The sequence below is a fragment of the Rhipicephalus sanguineus genome, chromosome 2, assembly GCF_013339695.2.
Source record: "Rhipicephalus sanguineus isolate Rsan-2018 chromosome 2, BIME_Rsan_1.4, whole genome shotgun sequence".
In the NCBI taxonomy this organism is placed as follows: Eukaryota; Metazoa; Arthropoda; class Arachnida; order Ixodida; family Ixodidae; genus Rhipicephalus; species Rhipicephalus sanguineus.
In genome coordinates, this window is record NC_051177.1 from 49,386,212 (window position 1) to 49,412,269 (window position 26,058).

Below are 26,058 nucleotides of genomic sequence, written 5' to 3' on the forward strand. Positions count from 1 at the left end.
GGCAATAATTTTTAAGAGTGAGGGTGGTCAGTATTCCAAAACAAGAAAACTTGAAATGCAAAGACAAAGACGGGGACAACGGGACAGACACGGTTGTCCCATTTTCTCGTTATTCTCTCAAAATTATTTTCGTTAGTCACCCGAAGGCGGGAACATTTACCTGCAACCTCGCTATCACTTTCTCCTTGGTGTGAGACTTGTCATCCTCGCTTTCGCTACTCTCTTCGTCAGAGGACTCCTCGGACGAAGACTCATCCTCGTCGGACTCTGAGGAGGAAGATTCGTCCCGTTTCTTGGCTGGCTGGGGGGCCTTCTTCAGGGGCTCTGTCTTCTTGGGGGCTCCGGTCTTGACCTGCACCTTGATGTCCATCTTCATCTTCTCCTCGATCGTCTCCTCTTCATCGTCGTCCTCGTCCTCAGAGGTCTCGTCCCAGGCGTCTTTCACGTCGTCCTCCTCCTCGGCAGGTGGCTCTGTGGGCGACATCTCCTTCTGCTGCTCGTTTTGCTCGGTGGCTGCTGTGGTGTCTGGTCCCAAAATTTCCAGCTGTACTTGGGGAACACTCTCCTCAACTGGAAAGGCGACAAAAAATGTGTTAAACATGTAAGAAAATTAGAAAAGAATGAAAGGAAAGATGCAATGACGCAACAGCAGTAGAACATCACAGATAAGCTTTGAAAGATAAAAAGAAATGCAAGAAAACAACGCACTACACGAACTCCGCAATTCAAATGGGGCATTTTCAGTGCTTTTTAACCGAGTTTACGTAACCTAAGATTAAGAAATATCGACAAAACTCAAACAAACTTGGGAATTGAAACAAACATGATGGATGAAAAAATCGTGCATCCACCACTATTGTAGCACCGTCAGTGAAAGGTGCAGCAGCAGCGTGACTAGAACTTGGCCTCATCTCTATGGTGCTCACAAACTGAGCACCTTGGAGAACTCTGAGAGAACCAGGAAAATGTGTTGTGAGCATTTTATTTTGTAAAGCGTGCCGCCCAAAATGCCCAAAACGTACTCGAAAGCAAACCAAATGAATGTACCATTAGAGAGAAACACAGAATACACAGCAAGTTGGCAAGGATTCTTCATTTAGAAGGTTACCTTATTTACTCGATTCTACCGCGCCCTCGATTGTAACGCGCACCCGTTTTCCGCGACCAAAAAAAAAAAAAAAAGTAATACATCGATTGTAACGCGCACCCATTTTTCGTGAGAGAAAAGAACAAAAAAAGTCCGTTGGAGTCAAACTTCGCACATTCAGAAGAACATGTATTTGGGTTTTAAAGAACTAAAGTTCCAAAAAAGTAAAACACAAAGTCAAAAAGCGGGCCTTGCCGCTAAAACTGTCACCGCTACGGCGGCGAGACGAGTCGCGTAATGGATCAGTCCTCGTCGCTGTCAACGCTCTTCGATTTCGGGAAACCGGCCCTGCTTTGGTCCACTGAAATCTTTTCGTGAAGCTTTGCTGTAAAAAATCTTCTGCTTCTGTTTGCGCAAGTCTCGCACGCACGTTTCGGGAACTCCGAACTATATCCGAACGACCGCGATGCGGCCCGATTTCCGTCCGTCTCTCTGCACATGTAATAACTATTCTTTTAAATGCGGCATCGTGGTACACTCGTCGAGTATTTGGAGTCGGCACTTCCATGCCGTCGATGCGAACGCAGCACGGGATGACAATCTCCTCAGCACACGCACGAACTGAAATAAATGGCAGAAATCGTAGGAGGCAGCCATTTTGAAATGTCGATGGCAATACGATAACCGAGTTTCTTTTTTTTTTTTTCGGTACTCGATTCTAACGCGCATGCGATTTTTGGACTCGTTTTTCCGGAAAAAAGGTGCGCGTTAGATTCGAGTAAATACGGTAGGTTGTGTTCGTGTTAGGAGAGCAGGCTTGCCTAGCATGGATACGTAAAGAAACAGATGGGGAATGACAAGGTCAACAAAACAATCAGGGGCACTTGCCCTATTGGGAAAATGGGTACAAGAGAAGGTTTGCGTACTTTTCGTTCTTTCTTTCCATCACATCGTGCAATGCTCCCTCTGAACTGTTTCCTTCCTTCATGCCGGGAATTGGACCACCATCCATGTGCTCAGCAGCGCAATACTTCAGTTACTAAATGCACCTCAATAACCTTGATAACGTCGCCAAAAAATCAGACTGCCATATCAGAAATGGCTCACTGCCGACTAGCTCACGATCAAGAGAGCATCAATTATTGGAAAAAGGCGCACAAAGATATGCATGTGACCGGCACACCTTCGAGGGCCACATTTCTTTGCACTTGTGGGCGCTGTGTTTCTTTTTTTTTTTTTCGGTCACACCTACAATGCCACCAACATTTGTGAAACAATATAAGCTTCGCTTGAAAATGCCAAATACAGTTGAACCCCTTTATAAGAGATACACAACATGGAGTTCTTGTCCCGTATATAAGGTCTCTCTTATAAGCAGTGTACCACATTCTCATTTTCTGATCACACCCCTATTACAATGTGGGCACACTGGTGTCTCTTATACCCAATTGTCTGTTAGTCTACATCAGTACCTCTTATAAAGGAGTTCAACTGTACAGGGCACTATGTTCCAGCATCATTCTGCGACGTATGACCCCACCTTTCTTCTCCTCTTCGTCAGGCTTCTTGCGCTGATTCCTGTTGCGGCGGTCCATCGTGCGCGTTGTCTTCTCCTTTTTCTCTCCTATCTGCGGCACCTCGATACCCTGCTCCTTCAGTGTCTTGAGCGTGGCTTCCATGCGGGCCCGTGCCATCTTCTGTGCCTTGGTGAGCAGCCGCCCCTCGGCTTTGGCTCGTTCCCGCCGCTCCTTCTCCTTCTGCTTCTTACGCTCTTTGCGCTCCTGCTCCTGTTTCAGCTGCAAGTGTCGGAAACCACAAAACGACATTGGCATAGTACAAGTGTGACAGAAAACTTGACGCTTTGTTTTTTTATTTTCACACAGCTCGTAAGTGCTCATCAATCCAATCACACCATAAAACTTGAATTAGAGTAATATTTTTCAAGTTCTTATTTTTACACGTATGAGCGAGGTTCTACAGTATTTAAAAATCTGACATCACAGCAAGCTGGTGTGGGAACTTCAAGGTGGTGTTAACACTAATTTTCTTTTCATGCCTTTTTCGGCTGAATTTTCCTTTATATTGCACCAAAGAAATAAAACCTTCAGTAGTTAGTCAGCGCTTGTTCTGTGTGGTTTTTCACCCCTGCTTCATCTGCTTTTGTGCTTCTTTTCTTCCCATTTAAACTAGCCCAACATACCACACTTCTACAATTCTTTTCTGGCTTACCAAGCATCTCCTTGCAGAGCGTTCACTGGGCTGGTTAGTACGTCACGACGCAATAAAACAGTGCAACACTGGGTAAGTAAGGAAACAAGGAAACATAAGACAGAGCGCTGTCTTCTTGCAGCATTTGGTGTTCTGCTCAACTGCTGACTCGCAGGTCGCGGGATCGAATCCTGGCTGTGGCGGCCGCATTTTCGATGGAGGCGAAAATGCCAGAGGCCCGTGTACTTATGTTTAGGTGCACGTTAAAGAACCCCAGGTGGTCAAAATTTCTGGATTCCTCCACTACGGCGTCTCTCAATCATATCGTGGTTTCGGGACGTTAAACCCCAACGATAATTATGATTTGGTGTTTTGTAAGTGTGCTTTACTATACTTGGCGACAAGTTATCTTGACAGTGGAGCGAAGGCTACAGAGGCGGGGCTTCCGCACATTCATGTTGCTCTGCAAGTAGTAGTAGTACAGCAGCTTGCTGCTGATTTCGCTTTTGCTCGTTCGCATCGTGAACGTGTTTAGAAAATTATATACACAAAAAATGTGAATGGGAGAAACATTTCGATTGTTCAGTGTACATTTTAGTGTCATATTACGAGTATATTTTTTCTTGAAGAACTAAACAGCGCATTTGCGGCCGCACACTGACCCACTGCGCCTGCGTCATGGACGCCATGTTTACTTTGGAAAACGGATGTGCTGAAAAGGTGGTGCTGTCCATAAAGTTAATATACCGTCTCTAGAGGAAAAGCTGGGCCACGAGACCACTAACTACAAGAACGCTGACATCTTGGAACGTTGTCATCATTGCCATCACATTACTTTAAAGATGCACCAAAATTATCGTTATACAACATTCACAATACTCTCCATATCAATCCTAAAAAAACATTTGCACAATTAAAAATGTGCGGATATTGTTTTGTGTTTATTTGGAATACTTTTGCGAAAGAATACATAGGTTATTTATGCAATTTACTGTGCGCGGAAGGGAGCGTTTGCAGGCTGGTTTACTAGATGGCGCCACCATATCAACAACACTCGAGAATGCGCTTGCGGCCGATTGCACCGGTTTGCACGTCGTGTATATCGTAGTTGTAGTGTCCCGTTCTGTGTGCTTTCTGTCGCCACGTACCAACAACTCGACTTCATGTGACAGCCTTTTTTTCTTTCAAGCTGAAAACCTCAGTGTAAACCAGGACAGATGGCAAAGAGATGACACAAGCACTGAAACATATTGAACAACTACGTGCAACTGAAGCTTTCTTTAGTCTTTTTAACGGCGATAAAACGTAGTGTGCCGTGTAACTTTAATTTTGATGGAAGCTTTTGGGTGACGTCTCACTCACATTCGCCGCTGCATGCCGCAATCGACATCTTTCTGCTTTATGGCTCTCTGCATTGAAGTACCGCAGCAATGAGCTGAAAATAAATGCGGATACAGGTGTCTCGTCATTGCAAGTCGAAGCACCGCGTGACTACGGCCTACACTCTGCTTCGAGCAGCGAATCCGTCAAGTGACCTTTCTGCCAGCGAACGGAGAAACTCTATTCGCATACGTTATTGCTAGGACGTGCCTAGTAAACACCATGCACAAAGAGGTGAAAATTTTAACTGTTATCAATCGGGCCAGCTACACAGACAACGTGACACTAATACACGGCTTCCTGCATCAAAACACAGCAGATGTTACCTGACATAGGTAGCGCCAACAATGCGTAGTTGGATCTCTCACGTCATCGGGATCATTTCCAAAATGTGCCGCTCGTGGCGCTCTTTGTGTGATACATTTAGCTTAATTTTGCGGTAAGTAGGGCACTGCTGTTGATAATATTGCCGTTTTAGACGTCATACATTGAGCTTTCACTTTGACATAAATTGTTATTTGCCTTTAGTGTCCCTTTAAGTACTATTTTTTGGTGCGGTAGCAGGCATGCATTTCAGTTCTGTAGCTTCCACAGTGCTGTCAAGAAAAGCTGCCGCCGAGTATAACACTCCTGATAATTCAAACACAAGGAGACCTGAGGATTTTATTTGAATTATCAGAAGTTTGAATGATTAGAAGTTCTCATAAATATGGCTCAACGCAGCATACCAACTAATGTTGCGATGTTGATTGTTTCCCGATGCTGCATTAATGTCATAGACTGCTCTGCATGACTGCCAGCAGTGTTTTAAGGGGAGATGCGGGTCGAAAAACACGAGTTTTCTGAAAAATTATCGATTTTTGTTTTCGCCTGTTTTGTTAAGATTAGTATCTCTACTGTTCTGAAAAAAAAAAAATCAATGTCGAGACTCAACTGGAAATGCTCTAAAATTGCGTCTAAAGAGCACAAGGTGGCTGTCAAAAGGCCGAAAGTGTGTCATCTTCGAGCACCTTGCCGCTGATAATGCGCCGCCGCTCACCATTGTCGACCGCATGAGGCGAAGAGCCGAGCCTCACTCTTCAAATAACAACGGTTTCCCGCGCTGCTGCAGCGCAAGAAATAATAAAGAGAAGCACGCTTTTGCCGCCTTCTTCGAGCGCCGCGACTGGCTTTAAATCACGTGGTACGGATCGGGAGCCGCCATTGGCCGCTGCGCGCCTGTGTGTGCTGTGAAGCCTACTTGCAAGATCCGTGTCTCGTCGAGCAGCGCAGCTGAACAACGCTTTTCTCGAGTGCTTATCCGTTATTGATGAAGAAAGCCGTAGGAAGCGTGGTCACCGGCCTGTGAAGTTTCACGCGACGCACAAATTTCGAGGACGCCGGCGCAAATCAAAGCCGAACACTCAAACCACGAAAAGATCGTCTGCTGCCGCAAGGCGTAGTGGCAGTGACGCCGATGCGTCCGACCAGTTTGCCGCGGCATTCGAATATGTGAGTGCCTCCCAGAAAAAGATCGGACTCTTCGAAGACGAAGAAAAATCGCAGGACGACGAGTCTTCGTTGATTGCTGATATGACAGCACTGAACATGTTGGTTTAATCGAGGGCACTCCAGTTTTGAACGTGTTCTGGAAGAGCTTGGCGTGCTCCCGTCTCATGATCTGGTTGCTCTTGGCACATCACGGGACAGCACACGCCAGAAAAAAATGTCTCAAAAACTAAAAGGAGAAGCAAGGGCCCGTCGGCGTGCGCTGAAGAAAAAATCTCTTGTCGAGGAGTCAGCTCGAAAGAGCCGTGAGGGCCAAACCTATGGTGCTGGCGCATTTTAATGGCAGTGGCCACTACAAGGAGGATTGTTCTTTCTTGTGTACAAATTTCGTTGCATTCAATGACATCTTTGATAAATAAACATGCAATTTTGACTTTAAAACTCGTTTTTCTCAAAACACAAATTTTGCCATTTTTGTCAATGTGCCCCTCCTTTTTCGGGTACTTCTGGTGCTCAGATCTGCATGAAATTTTTCCCAAAGTTTTTCCAAAGTACGAGAAATGCAATTATCTTGTTTAAGTTTCGATATTCTTATTATAAAATAAAAAAAAGTTATGTAAACTTTTACTAGGATAGGAGAAATATGAACTTCCAACGTTAAAATTTTTCACGTCTAGTACATATTTTGTATGGACTTCCTAATTAGTTATTTGCATTCCGCACTTTATTTGAAACATTATGAACTATCAATTGTAAAAAAATTATTGAAGTTTAGGTCTGAAAAGAGGGGGGGCAAAATGCTTCAGTTTTTCACTTTGTCATGTTGCAGAACTAAAAGTATGCAACTTGCAAGAAAACTAATTATATATTTGAAATCAGCATAAAAAGTTCTATAAGCAGCTCAAGTTTCATTGCTCTAGGGTGAATATTAAAGAAAAAGTGTCTTCGAGTAGCATCTCCCCTTAAGTGCGAATGCACTTTATAAGCGACCCTGAATCCGCCGTCATCCGCGCTCCTCCTCCTCCCCATAGCAACGGCGCGAGGAGTGGAGAGGAGCGTCTGTAGCAACGGCGCAGTGACGTCACACCCCACGTGACTGCGCGCCCTCCGCCCCCTCACCGCGGTTTGCGCGGGCGCGCGCAGCTCCCCGCACCGCTCTTCTAGGTGGCATTGGGTGCAGTGCTTCGCCGCTCCTTCTCTCGCCGTTCGCTCTCTCTCCTCCCTGCGCCCCACTCTCCCGTCCGCTGGCTGGGCGCCTCTCAAGAAGAAATGTGTGCTCGAGACGCCGCTGTGAAACGCCAATGGCGACCACAAGGCTGAGATTATGGCCGTCAGGTACAATGAAAACACAAACAGGTGCTGATGAATTTGTAAATAAATGGTTACGGTACAAATCCTCGTCTCGTCATTAATTTACGCCATTAAAATTACTGCGCCGTGTACTCTCGGCGCAAGAAATGCATTCGCATTTCCTCACGATTCCCTTCGGGGAGGTGGAGGCATTTTTTTTATTGCGATAGCAATTATAAGGACAGTGTCGGCTGGAAAATGTCCGTCCCCGTCGCCGTCATTCACCGTATATGTAGAAGTATGTATATATATAGAAAGGCCACAAAGAAATATAATTAAGAAATTCTTTCCGACGCGCGGAATCGAACGGGCGACCTCTCGCTTTGCAGCCCGCCGCGTTAGACGTTAGGCCACGACAGCACCGTCTCTCAGCCTGCTAACGGCGAGCTATTTATATACACGATGTAATTCAGCATGCTTTCTTAGTGGTCACATAGATGGCGCGACGTGCACGCGGGTTGCGCGCTTTAAAGATCGTCGCCCCGCCCCTGCGAACGCCGTTGCTGTTCGCTCTACACGGCGTCGTCGCTTTCGTGCACTTATCTCAAGGAAAGTAGGGGCGGCCGGTGGGGTGCTTCACTTCGCTCGCTGCAGCGGCCGCGTTTGCGAAAGGAGCGCGCTGTTCAAACAGAAATAAGTAACAACTGTGACAATTAGTTCGCGCTCGCCTTGTGTGTACCTGTTCGTTTGTTTCGTGCATCCTGCTTTATGTTTGAGCAGTGCGCTTCAAGTGTCGAGCTGTGACGCATTAGTTCGCGCTCGTCCTGTGTGCGTTCTTTCCGTGCGTCCTTTGGGCTCGAGCGATGCGCTGGCAATTTTGAGCTGCTTTCCGTTCTTCGCGTTACATTACAATTTATTGCTATCGCAATCATTGCTTCGCCGTTGCGGCGAAACTGTGACTTTTTTAGACTTAAGCGATCATAGTGGTACTCGTTATTACACAATGTGTGCACGTGAGTGTAATTAAAGTACGAAATGTGTTGTGTCCCGCGACAGCGCATACCGTATTTACTCGAATCTAACGCGCACCTTTTTTCCGGAAAAACGAGTCCAAAAATCGCATGCGCGTTAGAATCGAGTACCGAAAAAAAAAAGAAACTCGGTTATCGTATTGCCATCGACATTTCAAAATGGCCGCCTCCTACGCGCTTTGGCCATTTCTGCCATTTTTTCAGTTCGTACGTGTGCTGAGGAGATCATCCCGTTCTGCGTTTGCATCGACGGCACGGAAGTGCCGACTCCAAATACTCGACGAGTGTACCACGATGCCGCATTTAAAATAGTTATTACATGTGCAGAGAGACGGACGGAAATCGGGCCGCATGGCGGTCGTTCGGATATAGTTCGGAGTTCCCGAAACGTGCGTGTGAGACTGGCGCAAACAGAAGCAGAAGATTTTTTACAGCAAAGCTTCACAAAAAGGTTTCACTGGACCAAAGCAGGGCCGGTTTCCCGAAATCGAAGAGTGTTGACAGCGACAAGGAGTTGTCCGACAGCGACTGACCCATTACGCGACTCGTATCACCGCCGTAGTGGTGACAGTTTTAGCGGCAAGGCCCGCTTTTTGACTTTGTGTTTTACTTTTTTGAAACTTCAGTTCTTTAAAACCCAAATACTTGTTCTTCTGAATGTGCGAAGTTTGACTCCTATGGACTTTTTTGTTCTTTTCTCTCATGAAAAATGGGTGCGCGTTACGATCAATGTATTACTCTTTGTTTTGTTTTTTTGTCGCGGAAAACGGGTGCGCGTTACAATCGAGGGTGCGGTAGAATCGAGTAAATACGGTAGCCCCTTCCTAGTCTTAGAATACTTTCCCGCATGACACCATAAACTGCGGCGAAAGTGACATTAAGAAGCGTTACGCATGTGATAGACTAAGGTCAATCTGCCTAGGTTGCTTTTTTTCTTCCTCAGCCAGCATGCAATAGTTGACGTGCGCAGTTTGGCAAGTATGGCCATTTTGTAGGCAGGCAAAAAGCTTTATTTGCTACTGTTAGTGACATAAAAACGCAAATGTTCAGCTAGAAGCAACAGAGACCGCAGATGTTTCCAGGCCTGGACAAGCAACAGTTTGAATAAACCAAATTTGTGCACTGGGGCAGTTTGAATTAAGCGGCTTTAAAATACATTGAAAATATAGTGGGCTGACGAAAATTTAAAGATTTGTTTGAATTAACCAAAAGTTTGAATTCTCAGAGTTTGAATTGTCGAGAGTCTACTGTATGAGTAAATAAAATAAATTTTCCCTTTGGTGTTCTTCTGATGAGCAACTATTGGCTCACCTTCTCCTCTCGCAACCTTTCAGCTTCCTCCTCTGCCTTGATTTTTTCCTCCTCTTCTTTTTTCCTCCGCTCCTCTTCCTCCTTGAGCTTCCTCAGGTGTTCTTGAATGGCAGCAATCTGGATAGCAAAGATAACACAAACACTGCAACGAAACAAGCAGCCCATGCGACAGACAAAGCAGATATAACGCGAAAGTAGCCAAGGAAAGGGTGATGCAGTCAAGGACTAAGATTGGAAATCTGCAAGGGTAGAATCAAATAGGCTGATGCAAAATACAGGTGAGGAGATGATAGGAGAAGCCATCACCTTCTAGTGCATCTAAGAAACACTGATATTATGCATCTCTTTTGCAGAAGCTCCAAAACCGTATTTAAGACATTGTGATATTCCTCACATGAGCCTTTGATGTTGCCTTCTATAGACCAAAGGACACCATCATAAGAAATTTAATTAATTAGATGATACGTACTGTATAGTACTGACCCTGCTGTAAACTAATTAACAGAAGAACGCACTGGTATTTTCAACACAATTTACTGATGCCTTGTCAACTGACCTGCTTGGAGCCCGGCTTTTTTGTCTTCTTCTTGTCGTCTTCATCCTTCTTCTTCTTTTTCTTCTTACCATCACCCACTTCTTCCTCAGCACCTGTTAGGATGTACCGTAGGTCAGAATTTGGAATAAACAGCCTTTTTATTTGGAAGGCACTAAATATTTGCAGCTTTTTCCGCAATGTAAAATGATAAGATAGCTTAAGCAGTACAGTCGAACATGGATATATCGAACCCACATATATTGAATTTTCGGCTATACCGAACTCGAAAATTGTCCCCTTGAAAATCCTTTGTAAAAGTATAGAAATTCGCACGTCTATATCGAACGGTATTTTTACCCACCATCAGATATATCGAACACCGTGCGAACTGGAAGGCGCGCTTCGGCACTCGCCGAGCCCCGTGATCTTTGTGGCACCGCGCCTCAGCCGACACCCGAAACGCTTGAAAAACGTGAAGGCGAGAGGGTTCGGACTGTACTCCTGCTGGACGCGTTCTCTAACTTGTGAAACAGCTTTTTTTTCCCTTTTTTTTTATCTCTCTTTCTCCTATACTCTCCGCGTTACCGTCAGCTCAGAGAGCAGGAACGAAGGAGCCAGCGGCCTCCTCCTTTCGCCTTTTCTTTCTTTTTTTTTGTTGCTGTTTTTTGTGTTTTGATCAGCCAACCGCAGCCCACCCCTTTTGTACAGTCGAACCCGGGTATATCAAACTCGCCAAAAAACGCTTATTAGTTCGATATATGGCATAATTCGATATAGGCCCGCTGTAGGATCTGATGACACAAAGGCACATACCAATAAGAAAAGTACTTCATTAATATGGTGGCTTACTTGCGTGCCCTACTTTGGAACAAAATAGTCCTGGATTTTCTTCTGTTTCAACGACTTCGCTGCCTGCGACAGCACGCACGCCTCCACGTTTTCCAACGAGTCGGAGCAGCCTTCCATATTCATGCAATAGCGCCGGACCAACGCAACTGCACTAATCACTTCGGAGGATGTAGGCGACGGGCCATCGTCAATTTCCTTATTGCTATCGCTTTGGCTCGTGGTCGGCACGACGTCTGCAACGTAGTCCTCATCTTGTAGCTGGCCCGTGATGGCGACATCATCGTCTGCACTGACGAACTCGTCGAATGTCGATCCGTACGCGGTCACTTGTACCGCCTCCGCGCCTCGGAGAAAGCACGTAGGCCTCTGATTGGCTATAAGCGGTGCAAGCAGGCCGGGATCATTTTGTGCAGAGGGGTGTTCTCGCCCGTGCACAGCCAGGTCTAAACCGCTTTTTCTAGGGTAGCGCCGGCAGTTTTCCCCGCCACCGCGAGGGAAAGCCTACTTGCTGGGGCACTTTTGGGGCACATGGAGTTGGATATATCGGTTGTCGTTGCTATTTTCGTTTGATGTAACAGTAACTTTTGCTATATATTCTCAATGTAAATTTACCGTGTTTAGAAATTGTTCGATATACGGGATAATTTGATATGAACGGGTTCGATATAGTCGGGCTCGACTGTATTTGTTCAGCCAACCACAGCTTGCGCCTTTCGTACATCGCTGCTGCCCTCACAGGTAGTCCGGGCGCCCGGGTAGCCATCGCCGCCATCGCGACTGATCGTGAGCGCTTTGTTGGCGGAGTTCACTTCCATGAGTTGTCACATGCCACCGCATTCTTCTTTTGCATGTGTGCTCCCCTGCGAGCTCAAAAACATCGAGCTGATGTTTCTGCTGGCCAACACGACAGCGAAGCTGCAACTGCTCGACCAGGGCATCATCAAGTCCTTCAAGGTGGGCTGAAGGTTGACCTGCTTGGTGCCATTCAAATGGTGAAGGGCGCCTGGCAAGACGTGAAGACCGACACAGTGGCCAACTGCTTCCGGAAGGCAGGCTTCGTGACAGTGGAACTTGCGGAAACCAGTGAAGACGGCGACGACAAGCGCATAGACGACGCATTTCACGAGTTGTCGTCCCTCTTCCCGGCTGCCGTTCCACCCGAAGTGTCTGCGGATGATTTTGGGGAAGCGGACTGCAATGTTCAGGCTGTTGCGAGCCTCACTGACGAGAACATTGTAGCTGCGGTCGCAGGGACCCAGGATGCCCAGGCTGACAGCTCAAGTGGCGACGAAGATCGTCTCGACGAGGTGGCGGCTACACGCGTGTACTCCGCCGCTGAAGTGGCGGCAGCGTTCGGCTCGATTCGCCGTTTTCACGGCGACATGGAGTGAACTGGGCAGTCGCACCTGGACAGCCTCGATAAGATCGAGGCCAGCGTCTTCAACTTCATTTCGAAGACGAAGAAGCAGGCCAAGATAAGCTTTTTTTTTTCGGGCAAATAAAACGTTCTGTTGCATCGTGTGTGCATATTAGTTGTCATTCTTGAATGCGCTAATTGTATGTGATCGTCCGCCACTGGTAAGGTCTCGGGGCCTGTATTTTTTTATATCAAATTTTTCATATATCGAACTAATTCGCGATCCCCTTCGAGTTCGATACAGTAAAACCTCGTTAATTCAAGGTCACTGGGACTGTGAAAAACTTTCGAATTAAGCGGGTTTTCGAATTAACGAAACATACAAAAAGCGGGATGAAAGGAACTTTGAATTACTGAAAGTAACCGGAGGTGGTCGTTTGGCCTTCAAGTTTGTGGCTCCAAGGGTTGTTTTCCAGCAATACCTGGTCCCATTTTTGACGTGAACTCGGGAAAACGGCAGGCCTTGCTGCTATGAGCGCAAAAAAAAGTCCCCTGGTCAGCTAAAATGCGTGCCTGCGGAAAAGAAGGCGTGCTTCACTGCAACACAGTGGTGACACGCGGGCAGCATGTCACCTGCTCCTCGCAGCCTCAGCGCGTCATGATGCGGCCATTCGGCCATTCTTTCTGGTAAAATAAAGAATATGATAATGGCCAGTGTGACGGAATCCGCAATGTGTTCAGGCTGGAAAACATGATCATTGAAGTTTTCACTGAGTTTTCGAAGTAGGCGCTACAGGCAAGAACTCCGCCAGCAGTGCAAGTGCGGAAATTGACGAAGCAACCACTAATCGAAGGTTCTCATACATCGTGAATTCCACCAGACCGTCCTTCATTATCTTTTCTTTTCCCAGAAAGAATGGGTAAATCATGACGCGCTGACGTTGCGAGAAGCATGCGACATGCTGCCGCGTGTCACCGCTGTGTTGCAGTGAAGCACGTCTTCTTTTCCGCAGGCGCACGTTTTTAGCTGACCACAAGACCATGTTTTCTTTTTTTTTTTTTGCGCTAGCAGCAGCAAGGCTGGGTTGCTTCAACTGTCACTCATTAATATCACTACACTGCTCCTAAGGGCCGTCGCCTCCGCGGATTTGCGGCGAAATCGGGATCGGGAATTGGCACATGGCGCCCAGTTTTCGAATTAACCGGGCTGGCGCTGACCGCCGCTTCGAATTATCCACTCAGATTTACATTGCAAAATACGGGACCACAGAAATCCTTCGAATTATGCGGGATTTCGAAATAACTGAGTTCGAATTAACGAGGTTTTACTGTACATCAGTGTTCGACTGTATCGTGGGCAGCAAGTCCCGTGCCCCACTTAATGAAGAACAGGTTTGGGTAAACGTTAGCGCGTGCATGCAAACAACCTGTCTTAGTGGCCAGTCAGTATGGCCACTAAGACGTCATTCCCTCAACACTTTTCTCTCAGTGTGCAGGCTGGGCCGTAGCCAATGGTTGTGCAGGCCCTCTGCTTAGTTTTTGCTTCCGCCACGGGCAGGGGCGTAGGCAGAGATTTTTTTCGGGGGGGGGGGGAGGGGGGGGGCAAGGGCCCGGTGTGCCTCCCCTTGGCTACACCACTGGCCACGGGCTAATTCAATGCCAATGCCTCCTGGCACGAGCTGCGTAAACAAGTGGCATACAATCGCTCAATGCTGCCTAACTAAAAGCTACGATCACCTAAACTCAGTGAATATTTGCACTAAAATGCCCTTTCGACGCACATTGGCACAGCATTGGCAGATACGCGTAGAATGGCGTAACTGGTCCAGCACTTGAGTCGCGGTACAAGTGAACATGGGCAACTTTAGCAGACATAGGAGCCAGGTACACAAGTGAGCCCATGATAGCTTTCATTCGAAAAGCTGTCAAATGTGGCACTGACCTTCGACCCCTTCTGCGGGAGCAGGCTCCTCCCCATCTGCAGGAGCCGGTGTTGCCTCCTTGCTGGCAACAGGGGTGGCGGCTTCGGCTTCTTTCTTAGCCACGTCTTTCTTTTTCTAAAAGTACAAAAAAATAAAGACATGAGAACAGTTGGGTAACAGTACTTTGCTAGGACTGTTTTTTCTGCTTCAGATACTAGCAAGTCCTGCAAGATCCTCATTTGAGAAAACATATCTTAGAGTATTAGAAGACAATCTCTAACAAAGTCGTCGCACGAGCAGTTAAACACGGTTAAACTTAAGTGCAGCAACTCAACCAACCACGGTTAACACGAACCGAGTATCCCATTAACAATTAATAGCATAGTGATGTGTGGAGTGGTTGCTTGCATAAACCTCCGATTTTGAATAGTTTTCGAGCAACACAATTACAGTCGATCCCGGATATACTGAACTCTGATATATCAAATTATTGGCTGTATTGAACAGTTGAGAAATCCCCTTGATTTTCCCGTGCAAAAGTATGGGGCTGGTGCGCATGTATATCGAACTCCCGCACAGCGAAACATCCGCTACGTATATTGAACGCTGCGCCGCGCCGAAGACCAGAAAGTGCATTTTTCCTATCAAATATTGATCATTTTTCGGCTGCGTCCCGATCTCTTGTCGCGTGCAGGTGACGAAAAGGCGGTATTATTCTATTGCGTTGATCTAGTTCATTGCGCAGCACTTGTCAGTGCACCGGTATATTTGATGCGCGATCCGCAGGTTTTAACGCGCGGGCATAGTGTTTTTCAAAATGAGAATGCGAAGTGACTCGGCAGCCTCGTAGTAATGTTTACATTCCCTTCTTTGTTCGCGCACGATGGCATGCTGGCCTGAAAAGCATGGCCTTCAAGATGCGCAATCTTGTGACGTATTTTTGGTGTTTTCAGTTTTAAAACGCACATCTCGGAGGCTACGCTTTTTTTCGCATTTCTCGCCAAAGCAGCGGCTTCCTTCTACAAAGCGGCAAGTGTCATCGCTATCGCCAACATGTCGACTGTGGAAAATTAAAATGTTCCTTTGTGCAGCATTGTCGTTGTCTCTTGCGGCATGTGGACTTGTGTACTTCTCGCTTCATTTTTGATAAATCGTCATTCGGGAGTCAAACTTAACATTGTCCCACTCGTAGCGATAAAAATGATGACCGGTGCTTGGAGCGACGTCAAGTAAAGCACAGTCGTGCTCCGTTTCATTGCGGGCCTTGGTGCCAGGTGACGACTTTGGGCGTGTCATGACCGCTGACTACGGCGTACAGTGCATCAGTGAATTTTGCAACATATCAGACGGGAGCACAGTGAGCGACTTCATCAGTGCAGATAACGACATAGCTCTTTATGACTGCATCGATGCCGAGATCATAGCTGACGTTGCCGGTGCTGCGGAAATGGACCCGTGCGGTTTGAAGATGCCAATGACGCCGCTGCCACCACTAAACCCTTTACCGCGCTACCGTGCTTACATCGTGCTTTCCGAAGTCGCTACAGTGCTTGCCGAAGGTGCTGAATTTGCTTATTTGGAAAGCTTCAATGATATCCACGGTGACTTGATGAATTCACAACGCGCAAGAAGCAAGAAAAGTTTGCGGTCTATTTTCATGCGAAGTAAAGTGCAGTAACTTGAAAAAGAAGTTGTCACCTTGTTCTTTAGCACATGTCAGCGAATCATAATGTTCGCGCTTTTTACGATTTCCGAAAACTGTGTCGAGGCCTGCAGTGCTTTAATTTAAGCCTTAAATATACCCATTTTGTATTTCGAATTCTCTATATATCGAACTATTTTGCGGTCCCCTTCGAGTTCGATATACACTCAAACCTCGATATAACGAACACGGATATAACGAATTATTGGTTATAACGAAGTAAATAAAGAATAGTCTTGTCATAGCTACAGTGTTACAAATAAACATTTATAATGAATTTTCGGATATAACGAAGTTATTTTCAAGGCAAATGTGACTTTGTTATAATGAGGTTTGAGTGTATCCGGGATCAACTGTCCATGAATTGGGAGTCTGAAGCATCCGCCTTGCATAGGGGTCATTTACTGCTCATCATTTTGCCGATTTTAGTAACATAGGTTATATTAAATGGGTGTTGCCAAGCTTATTCACATTTTCTAATCACTGTTTGGCATGTTGTGTAACTGCACTAACTGTAGTCAAGGTCTCCCACGTAACAACAGCATAACAGGCAGACTGGTGGGAATAGTTCTTTACAGTGGAACCTCGTTAATGCGTACCTGCAGGGAACGCCGCATAACTACGCACGAAACGGTAGTACGCATTAACCACCACGTAAAAATTTGCATCTCCTCACATACGCCATCACCGCCAGCAAATAAATAAATACAGTGCCACAGCAAATATTGCCTAAAGTACCCACTGCAAAGCCTATTCCTTCTTTTTGCCAAACTGGAGGAAAGGTTCTGGTACTCTCGCACGACCGTCCGATAGTGCCGATAGCACGCGGTGGCGACGCCAAGGAGCATTTCGGAACTATTACGGGGTTCAGTATACGCAGTGACCAACGTAGCGACAGAACGGACAGTGTCGGCTTTCCGCGATATATGTGTGTGCGTGTGTACCGCACTCTGCTACTAAATGAAATCTGACACAGTTCCAGTGAAACGCGGTACGGCTGCATGGAGCCGATCGTCTCCTGGCTAGTTGCGTGCAGTGCGTCGCCTTCTCGGCTCACGCTGTCACTGCCGGGCCGCAGGGCCGCTTGCTGTACCGCACGCGCGCATTTGTCGTGGGAGTGTTCTCCGTACCCACTTCACTCCAGACCGTGCACAGATGCGGCGATGAGCACAGATGAGCTTGTTCGGTTAACGCGGCGATGATGAACTTCCTGCAAGCGATCACTCCACGACGCTCTAGCGGTCCTGGCAGCGGACGGAAGCGCGTTTGGGTGGTCGCCCAATAAAAGCGTGCAGTATGGTTACAACAGCGCTACGCTTGCTGTACCGTACGCGTGCGTTTAGCGTGATAGCGTCTATGCAAAGAGGTTTCTCGTCGCCCACGACCAACAACGCTCAACTCCGCAACAGCGAGCTGCTTTCGTTTCTACAAAGCGGCGCGCGCTTGAACACGGCCCCGCACAACGAGGCGGCAGCTATCGGCAGCCCAGCGCGTTCAGGTTGTCACCTATTAAATGCGTGCGGTAGGCTTAAAGGGGTCATGAAGCACCCCTTGGGCTGATTGAAAAAACACATCCTGCGGAAAGCTGACACGGCTATGAAGTGCTCTGCCAAATATTAGTCGTGCGCGCCGCGTAATGGCCACAAGCGGAGCGCGAAGTTGCCGTTTCCCCAGGCACCCTCTTTTCAAACAGAGGCCGGTTCTCACTCTCGTCGGTGGGCGGGGCATCTGTCCGCTGTACGTCGCAAGAGACATAGCATGCTTATTGGCCGATAGCCGACGTAAATCGAGAGCGGCGTTCGGATCAGATGCGCTTCTTGCCGCGGGGTGCCGCCACTTGCCGGCGCCGCACTCCTCAGTACACGGTAGCTGCACTCGCGCAAGCGAATCACAGCGGGAGAGCGATCGCGTTTCATGACGCGCGCTGGCGCAACTTCTTTCCCCCATGCAATCCCTCCCTGTCTAGCTTCCAGTGCGCTCGCCGGCACGAGAAAAGAGAGAAAGCGCTGGGAGCGTGCGCCAAACCCCCGTAACTCCGCTGATTCTTGACGGATTCGAGAAATTTTTGCGGCAATCGATTCGGGAGGCAGTACACTCCGATACTGAGGCCATTAGATCATTACTTGGAAAAGTGGTTCATGACCCCTTTAAAGTAGTGCTGCGCTGCACGCGTGCCCGAGCAGATATCTGAAGATACTTATTGTGATAAGGTTGTCAGCGATAAGTCATGCTGGCGCGTTCGTCGGTGGCCGCCGCCTCACCTTCGTTCTTTCCTGATGCTTACCCGCAAAGGCATCGCGCGGAAGTTGGAATCGGTGATCGACCGATCTACGCACTTCTCGAAAAGACTGAAAACTTTTGGCGGCACACTGTGGCATTGGGAAGTTCAGCGGCGCAGTAAAATTTCATGGCACAAAACGTTATCGCGGTACGCAGGGTACGCACTACGGCTTAAGCGGTCAGCGAATGCATTAGGCTCTATGAGACTCGGCCGGGGATTCGTCGCAACTACGTTTTAACCGTTAGTACGCTTAAAGCGGGTACGTATTAACGAGGTTCTACTGTACATGGACACGACAGGTGGTTTATCACATCTAACTTCTAGCACATCACCTTCGTGTAACTATAGTCTGATACAACTTAAGTCTGTGGCATTTCCTCCTCAAAGGTGGATGCACACAAGCCTGCACCAATGGGTGCGCACTCTAGACTAACATCATGAGACGGACGGACAGTGCCCCCACCTTCGGAGAACATTGCCATGTGCATGAGCAGTATTTTTTCTTTAATTGTAGAGGCGATAGGTTACCACTAGTGGTGTGTGAATATTCGAAATTTTGAATATTTTTCGGATAGTGTTTGCTATTCAATTCGATTCACAGTAGAATTTTACTATTCGAACTATTCAAACTTCCCAAAAACAAATACAGTCAACGTCCTACTGAAAGTGACCCCTTCAGAGTTTCAATATGCTTCACCTCATTACACTCTCGTATTGCGGCAAAGCTGCCTTTCAAGCTCCGTTACGGTCGAACTTTGTCAAGAGACAGTCAACGTCCGATTGAAAGTGGTCCCTAGATTTTCAATATGCTTCACCTCATCACACCCCCGTATTGCGGCAAAGCTGCCTTTCAAGCTCCGCTACGGTCGCAGATGTACACCCATCGGCAAAATAAGTCGGGACGTGTGAGCGACGACCGCAATCAGATAAAACTAAAGTCCCTGGATATTTTTGAGGAAGTACCGTCTTTCTTTTAACCTAGCCGCCACGCCGAGCACCCTCCTCTCCCGCCTTCCACCACCCCGCTTCACGGGCCGTCGCCCGGGAAACGCGCGCGTTATCAGCGTGACATAGCATTCTTGATAGGAAAGTGGTGCGAGCTGGGTTATGGGGCCGGCGGCCGCACGGTGGCCGTTTGGGAGAGGATATAGATAAGTGCCTTCTACGATATAGATAAGGTTTGAACACTTGGGAGAGGAGGGTTGGACACTTGGAGAGCATATGGAGGAGAGTGTCGCTACTTTCTATATATTAAGGGACTTTAGATAAAACTGCATCGCCGCGCCGTCTGACGTCAAGAGTGCGCATGCGTGTCCTTTCAATTTCGCAGCCATATCTTTTTACTCGCTTGCAGCGGACCACGTGATTACATGTAGCGTTTTGCGCTAGGGGTTGCTTTCTCTCTTCAATCCATGACGCGCTCAGTTCGACGGGGAATGGTGGCGGTGAAGTGTACGCTACGCGGCTCGCTTCACATAGCAGCCGAACTTTCGTTTAACGCGCTGGTGTTAAAAGCTCCTTTCATAGAAATTCCGGTGTAGGTGTCTACGTTAGTGGCGTTGGTAGTGCGAAAAAAATCAGCGCGTTCTGCGTGGCAAAAATGTGTTCAATGTTACCCGCAGAGGCTTTCTTTTCCTCACGGCACATTGAGGCTGATTATGGAGAAGGCGATGCCAACTAGGCCCGATCAGGTTATCGTGTTCTACTCTTGGAGGCGAAGCTCAAGCGTCCTTCCCGTTTTATCGTGGTTCGAAGAGCTCACAATTAGAGTACAGAGAAGCAGGGAACTTCTACTCATTGATGAACATGCTGTGTTCTTTTGAGCTGTGGCTCAGCTTTTTTGAGTTCATCACTGCTGCCACGTGTTTTTGCAACTTTCTGCAGCCACGCGGAACCCCCGCGTTGTGATTTACATAATCTCTATACACTCGCCGATTACAGCGACAGTTCTTTTTCTTTTTTTTTTCTAGTCCACTTGCCTATTTGGTTGCATGTGTAAGGTGATCTGCCTGCGTCTAGCTATATTATGTTAATAAACTAAAGCATTCTTTCGGCTCAACGCCTTTTCATTTTCGGTGCCCTCGTTCGTATTTCAGTATCACATGGTACGATTCAACTAAAACGAACGTGCAGAGAAGAGAAGTAATGATGTGTGTGGCACCGGTTTGCCACTGAGACGAGATACGTTACCTCTTTAATCAGGGCATAGCAGGCCGCGTACACTTCACTGCCACCGTGCGCCTGTCCAATTGAGCACGTCACGGATAGAAGAAAGAAAGCGACGCCTGGCGCAAAACGCTACATGTAATCGCTGGTCCGCTGCAAGCGAGTAAAAAGATGTGGCTGTAAGATTTAAAGGACGCGCATGCGCACTTCCCACGTCAGATGGCGCAGCGATGCAGTTTTATCTGATTGCAGTCGTCGCTCGCGCGTCCAGACTTATTCTGCCGACGGGTGTACCTATTAACTCAAGAGAACGCTGGTTCCAACATGAAGATGAAAGATGTGGCAGAGTTGGGGGCTCAATTAATGCTGTTTTGGGCCTGAAATTTGGGCAGGAAGTCCGAAAAAACGGACGCTGAAGCTTTTTAGCACCCAGAATTTCAGATGTTCTTATATATCGACGCCTACGAGGCAGATTTGGAGCTCCGGACTTGAAGGGAGCACACCCTTGTGCGCCACATCAGTTGGGCTTCCACAGAAGTTGAAAGAGGAGGAGAGGCTGAGAAAATGGCACCTTTGCCTATCGTGTAAAGTGTTGCTGGCAACACTTTGGTTGCACCAAATCATGTACATAAATACAATTCGGCCTCTACATTGCCTCATTCTTGATAAGACAACTATGAAACACCACCCCGGCAGTGCTTCATCAGCCTAGTAAAAAGAAACACTTCCACGTTGCTATCTCATAAGAATATGCTTAGGAATCCTCTTTTTTTCTACAATTTTGCTTCAAAGTATTCGAAAAATATTCTAGAAATATTCGAAAAATATTCGATTTGATCCGCACTCATACTTCAATACAGTAGAACCCCGCTGTTACGTTCCTCACTGCTGCGTTTTCCCGGCTGTTACGTCGTTTTCCGCCCGTCCCGGCATAGCTCCCATAGGATACAATGTATTGGGAACCCCGCTGTTACGTCATAACTGTCGGACCGTTCCCGTATGATACGTCGCGAAGTGCGCCCGGAGCCGACCGAGTGACTACCAAAGAGAGCGGCCATGGCGCATTTTCACGCAGCTTGGCCTCGTTTGACCGTAATATTAGCCGCATGAGAGGCGCAAGCAACAGAATCTTTCAACTGATGCAAACAAAAGCATGGCCTTCGAGATTCAAATTGCAAAGATGGCGTCTATGATGTAACTGCTCGCGAAAGCAAGGCCTTCGAGATTGGCATTTACTATTGACAAAAGCATAGCCTCTGAGATTTGCATTGCACAAACATGGCGTGTATGACGTAATTGCTTGCGAAAGCAAGGCCTTCGAGATTGGCATTCACTTCTGCCATCGCGTTGGCGTAGACTCATCGTCATCGTTATTTGTCGGAGAACGGGAGGAGTTCGAGCTGGTTGGAGCTCGCATGGTCGTGCGTGCGGTTCGCGGTCGGACTCGCCGCGCCGGTCGTGATTGCGTGTGCTTAGTTCTTTCATGCCTACAGCTGTTGGTGTTAAAAAAAATCACATACGTTGATTACATTTCTGTGGATAAGGCCGTCCTAAGCTCCGCGTTTCTATCCATCGACTAGATCGCGGCTGAGCGCGCCAATTTTCGTGCTGCTCATAAGAATTGAAATAAAATTCTGTATCACTAAATATTTTACCGTTTTTCCTATTTTTCGGCTCTTACGTTTCCCGTCTCTTACGTTTATTTCCTACGGTCCCTTAAAAAACGTATCAGCGGGGTTCTACTGTATTCGAATTCACTTCGCACCCAAAATATTGCTATTCGCACAGCTCTAGTTACCACGCTTCAATCGTGTGGGTTGGGCTTCTCCAGACTTCTCAACTTGCATCCAACTATTGAAAAATACTTCAGGAAGGTGGATCGCATTGACGCAACAGGAAAGGGTAGTTGAAGAAGGTTCGTGCGGTGCATGAAAACACTGGTGTCTTGCATCAAGAGAAAGAGATGGCTAATGCCCTATACAGTCGCCGACCGTTTATTCGGACTCGGCGGGAACCGCTGAAAAGTCCGAATAATCGGGAGTCCGAAAAAAAGGATTCACCAGAAAAAAGCACTTTTATTGGCCCAGCGCCCGGAAAAAACTTGTTAGTGCACGTCTGTACACATGTACGCTTACGCGCGACCAAGTCGGCCTGTATTTCAGCCAATGTTTGGCCACCCCTGCGGGTCGGCAATAGCACTGCAACAGCCTACGCTAAATCCGCATTTGATGGCTGTGGTGTGGGAGGTGCGTCATCACGGCAGTCACTGTCCACATGCGCTGGTTCGAGTAGCTGACGGATGATCTCATCGCCCAACTCGGCGAAAACTCCCAAGCAACTTCCACCTGGTGAATAATCGCCGTTTTTTTTCGCCATCGTCAGGGCCTTGTAGTTGCCGCGTATCTTTAGTTCCGACGGCGCACATGGAACGGGTAGCGTCGGAGCAATTTCAGCAGATCAGGCCTCGCACGAGCAGGACACAAAGCTCGGGATGCAGATCAGGCCTAGCCACAGAAACATGAGAACGCAAACCCTCACACGCCAAAAGGAAATGATGTTGGTCTAGTTGATGTTGCAGCGCTTCTGTAATCTGTTGTCGTACTCTCTTCGTCCGAATTAGGATCCGTGTCGTACTCGTACGCGCTGTCATTCGCCTCAAACGCCGCACAGAGCCGATTCCAAGCTTGGCTTGGCTTGGCCTGCTGTTTGGCCGTGGTAGCCGTTCAATGGATACGTGACTGGCTAAAGCCAAAAGGCAACCGTTACGTGTAGCCAACAAACATAGCCTTCGAGATCGGTAACTTCTGCGTGGATTTTTGACACTGGCACGACCTCCAGTTATAGCCAGTGCAACATTTCAGTGCTGGCAACCTAGTAAAAATATTGTAAACATTGCTGACAGCTTGTTATGGCGTTCAACGTCGCGCTCTATCAACCAGCCGGAGTCCGAAAAATCGAACGGCGGGCTGTGGGGCGTCCGAATTTTCGGTCGTGAGTTTACATTACTTCAATGGGACGAGTGGCGGTGCCGCGAAGGTGTCCGAATAAACGAGCATGTCCGAATTTTCGGCGTCCGAATAAACGGTCGGCGACTGTACTCAATTGGTGGAACATAAACCCCTGGAAGGAGGTTATAGCTGGTGTCGGACAAAGGGAAATGTACACGCTGTCAGGTTAATGTAAACGGAAGTAGGAATGTTGCCACCAACCAACATACACACCTTTTTGGCCTTCTTAGACTCAACAGCTGGTGCGGCTACCTCGTCCTTGACCTCTTTGGCCTCCTCGACCCCCTCAAGAGGCTCCTCCTGAGCAGCAGCCTTTTTGTCTTTCTTCTTCTTTTTTTTGCCAGCTGCAGCCTCCTTGGCTTCACCCTGCAAACTCATGCTCATCAGAACGGATTCACGAAGTGGGCACTCAAACAATGTTACCTTAAAGAACTTACTAGTCGAAAATAAAAGGCGAGACGGATGTTCTTACAGAGTTCTCTTTGCAACTTCCTGCTATTTACGGCTGTAAAGCAGTTTTTTTTTTCTTTTAATGAAACCTTTGTATCTTGCAAACTTCCATGCAACCTATCTGCTCATACAATGTTCATGTGCTTTGAGTTAACCAATTTGTGATTGTGCTGCCACCTGCTGGCCTCCTGGTCAGCTCGGACGGTAGAGCAACCGCACCGGAAAAACATTTACACAGTAGAACCTCGTTATAATGAATACTGATACAGTGAATTGTCAGTTATAGTGAACTAAATATGAACATTGGGTGGTCACGCTTCCTTTCAATGACATTTATTATTTTCATAACGAAACCACCAACACGAGCGCTGCTGCGTATTCGCTGTAAGGAACAAATATTTGTCTTGCATGAGGCTCAAAACTCAAAAGGCAGTATAAAAACCAAAATTATTACTGAAAGGCAATTCACAACCACATTTCTTTAAAAATGTGGTTGTGACATTAAAAATCTGGTTTAAAATGTTGTCACATCTTTCATCAAATAAATGTGAACGCAGGCATGTTTTGTCAAGAGAACGTTTTTTTTTTTTTTTTGTAATACAGTATAACCTCGTTACAACGGATCTGTTTACAACAGACATTCGGATATTACATACCAATTTACGGCGTTATGCCGATCTTCATATTTGTTCCATTGATTGAACTTCGTTTACAATGGATTCTGGTACAACGGACATTCGGATATATAATTGACTAAAATGTCAGGCCAGCAAGGTGGTCAGGACTCCTTTAGAGCGGACTTTTCTACCACGGACATATCAAATTCAGTAACTTCTGACTTCAAACATCGCTTAGCACACTTTCGGGACGGGAACAGCGCTCCACGGTTATCGACGTACTGATTTAACAAAGAACGAAGGCCGCCGATCCCCGGTCTGTCAATGATCAGCTACGCCTAGCTGTAGAGACAAAAAATCGGCGCGCAGCGTGCTTGGTGTTGCGTTTTGGGATGCGGACACGCGAAATTGCTAGCCGCTGCCACCGCTTCTCCGAGGGGTCGCTGCGCGGCGAGCTTGGCCGGGGGGTCCGCTGCCGACGCGCAAAATGCCCATCTGCGGTTCTGAAGAGCCAGCGGACGATGTGATTTGTTGCTTGCAACGAAGAACATTGCGGCTTCCTCACTTTCACATGTCTGCTGGCGCGATGCTCGTGTTCGGATTTATCTTGCACATCGGCACCGTGAGCGGAGTTAGCCTAGCCACGACATCGCTTGTTATACGCTTGTTACTGAAAGGAGGAGCCAGCCGAAATGGAGAACTTGAACAAGGAGAAATGCTCTTTACGACGAGCCCAAAATGGTGGTGCGCAGTTGCGCCGTTGCGGAGCTATAATTTTGAAAAACGGTTTTTTTTTTCTATTTCCACAATTTTCGCCAAGTCGGCAGACGCAAAAAAAATTTCGCAGCACTTCTACGTAGTTTTCAGTGAAGATATTTTCGAATCAGATAGAAAATGGGCTACAGAAACTAAAAATGCGATTTTCCAAAAATCGCATTATTATTTGGCCCCCGTTAATAATAAGACCACGTTTGTGACTCGTAATTCTCTCTGGTTATAACAGACCCATTCAGTGTTTACATGAAAGTCTGTTGTAACAGTACTTGGATTTTACGTGCTCCCTTTACAACAGACCAAAATCCTTTTCACTATGAAGGTCTGTTTTAATGAGATTATACTGTATCACGTTCTTGTGTTTTGATCTGTTTACTTCGTAATGCCACAAGGAGAAAGGTAAGGACTAGTACCTCATTTATAGCGAGTTTGAAGCCTAGGATAATTTGTTTTTACATTTGGGATTTTTTCTTGAGCCAAACTGCTGATTTGTTAGTGATGATTTCTATCTGTACTGTTACAACGATTATCGAATATAACGAACTAGTTCATGGTCCTCATGTTAATTCGTTATAACAAGGTTAGACTATACTGATGAGTGA

General features: G+C 47.1%; 1 protein-coding gene across 3 annotated transcripts in view; it reads right to left on the bottom strand.

Annotated features, from left to right (window-relative positions):
* The window catches only part of LOC119382908 (eukaryotic translation initiation factor 5B), a 50,647-nt gene that overhangs the window by 20,690 nt on the left and 3,899 nt on the right, over positions 1-26,058 (bottom strand). For 2 of the 3 annotated variants that reach the window (XM_037650814.2, XM_037650815.2), the window contains exons 5-10: positions 23,829-23,981; positions 14,479-14,593; positions 10,352-10,443; positions 9,796-9,912; positions 2,628-2,883; positions 161-570 (exon numbers count right to left, since the gene is read on the bottom strand). In XM_037650814.2, coding sequence (XP_037506742.1) covers positions 161-570; positions 2,628-2,883; positions 9,796-9,912; positions 10,352-10,443; positions 14,479-14,593; positions 23,829-23,981 — 1,143 coding nt within the window. Of the gene's footprint in view, positions 1-160; positions 571-2,622; positions 2,884-9,795; positions 9,913-10,351; positions 10,444-14,478; positions 14,594-23,828; positions 23,982-26,058 lie in introns of all 3 variants that reach the window. The other variant, XM_049412340.1, reaches the window with a different exon arrangement.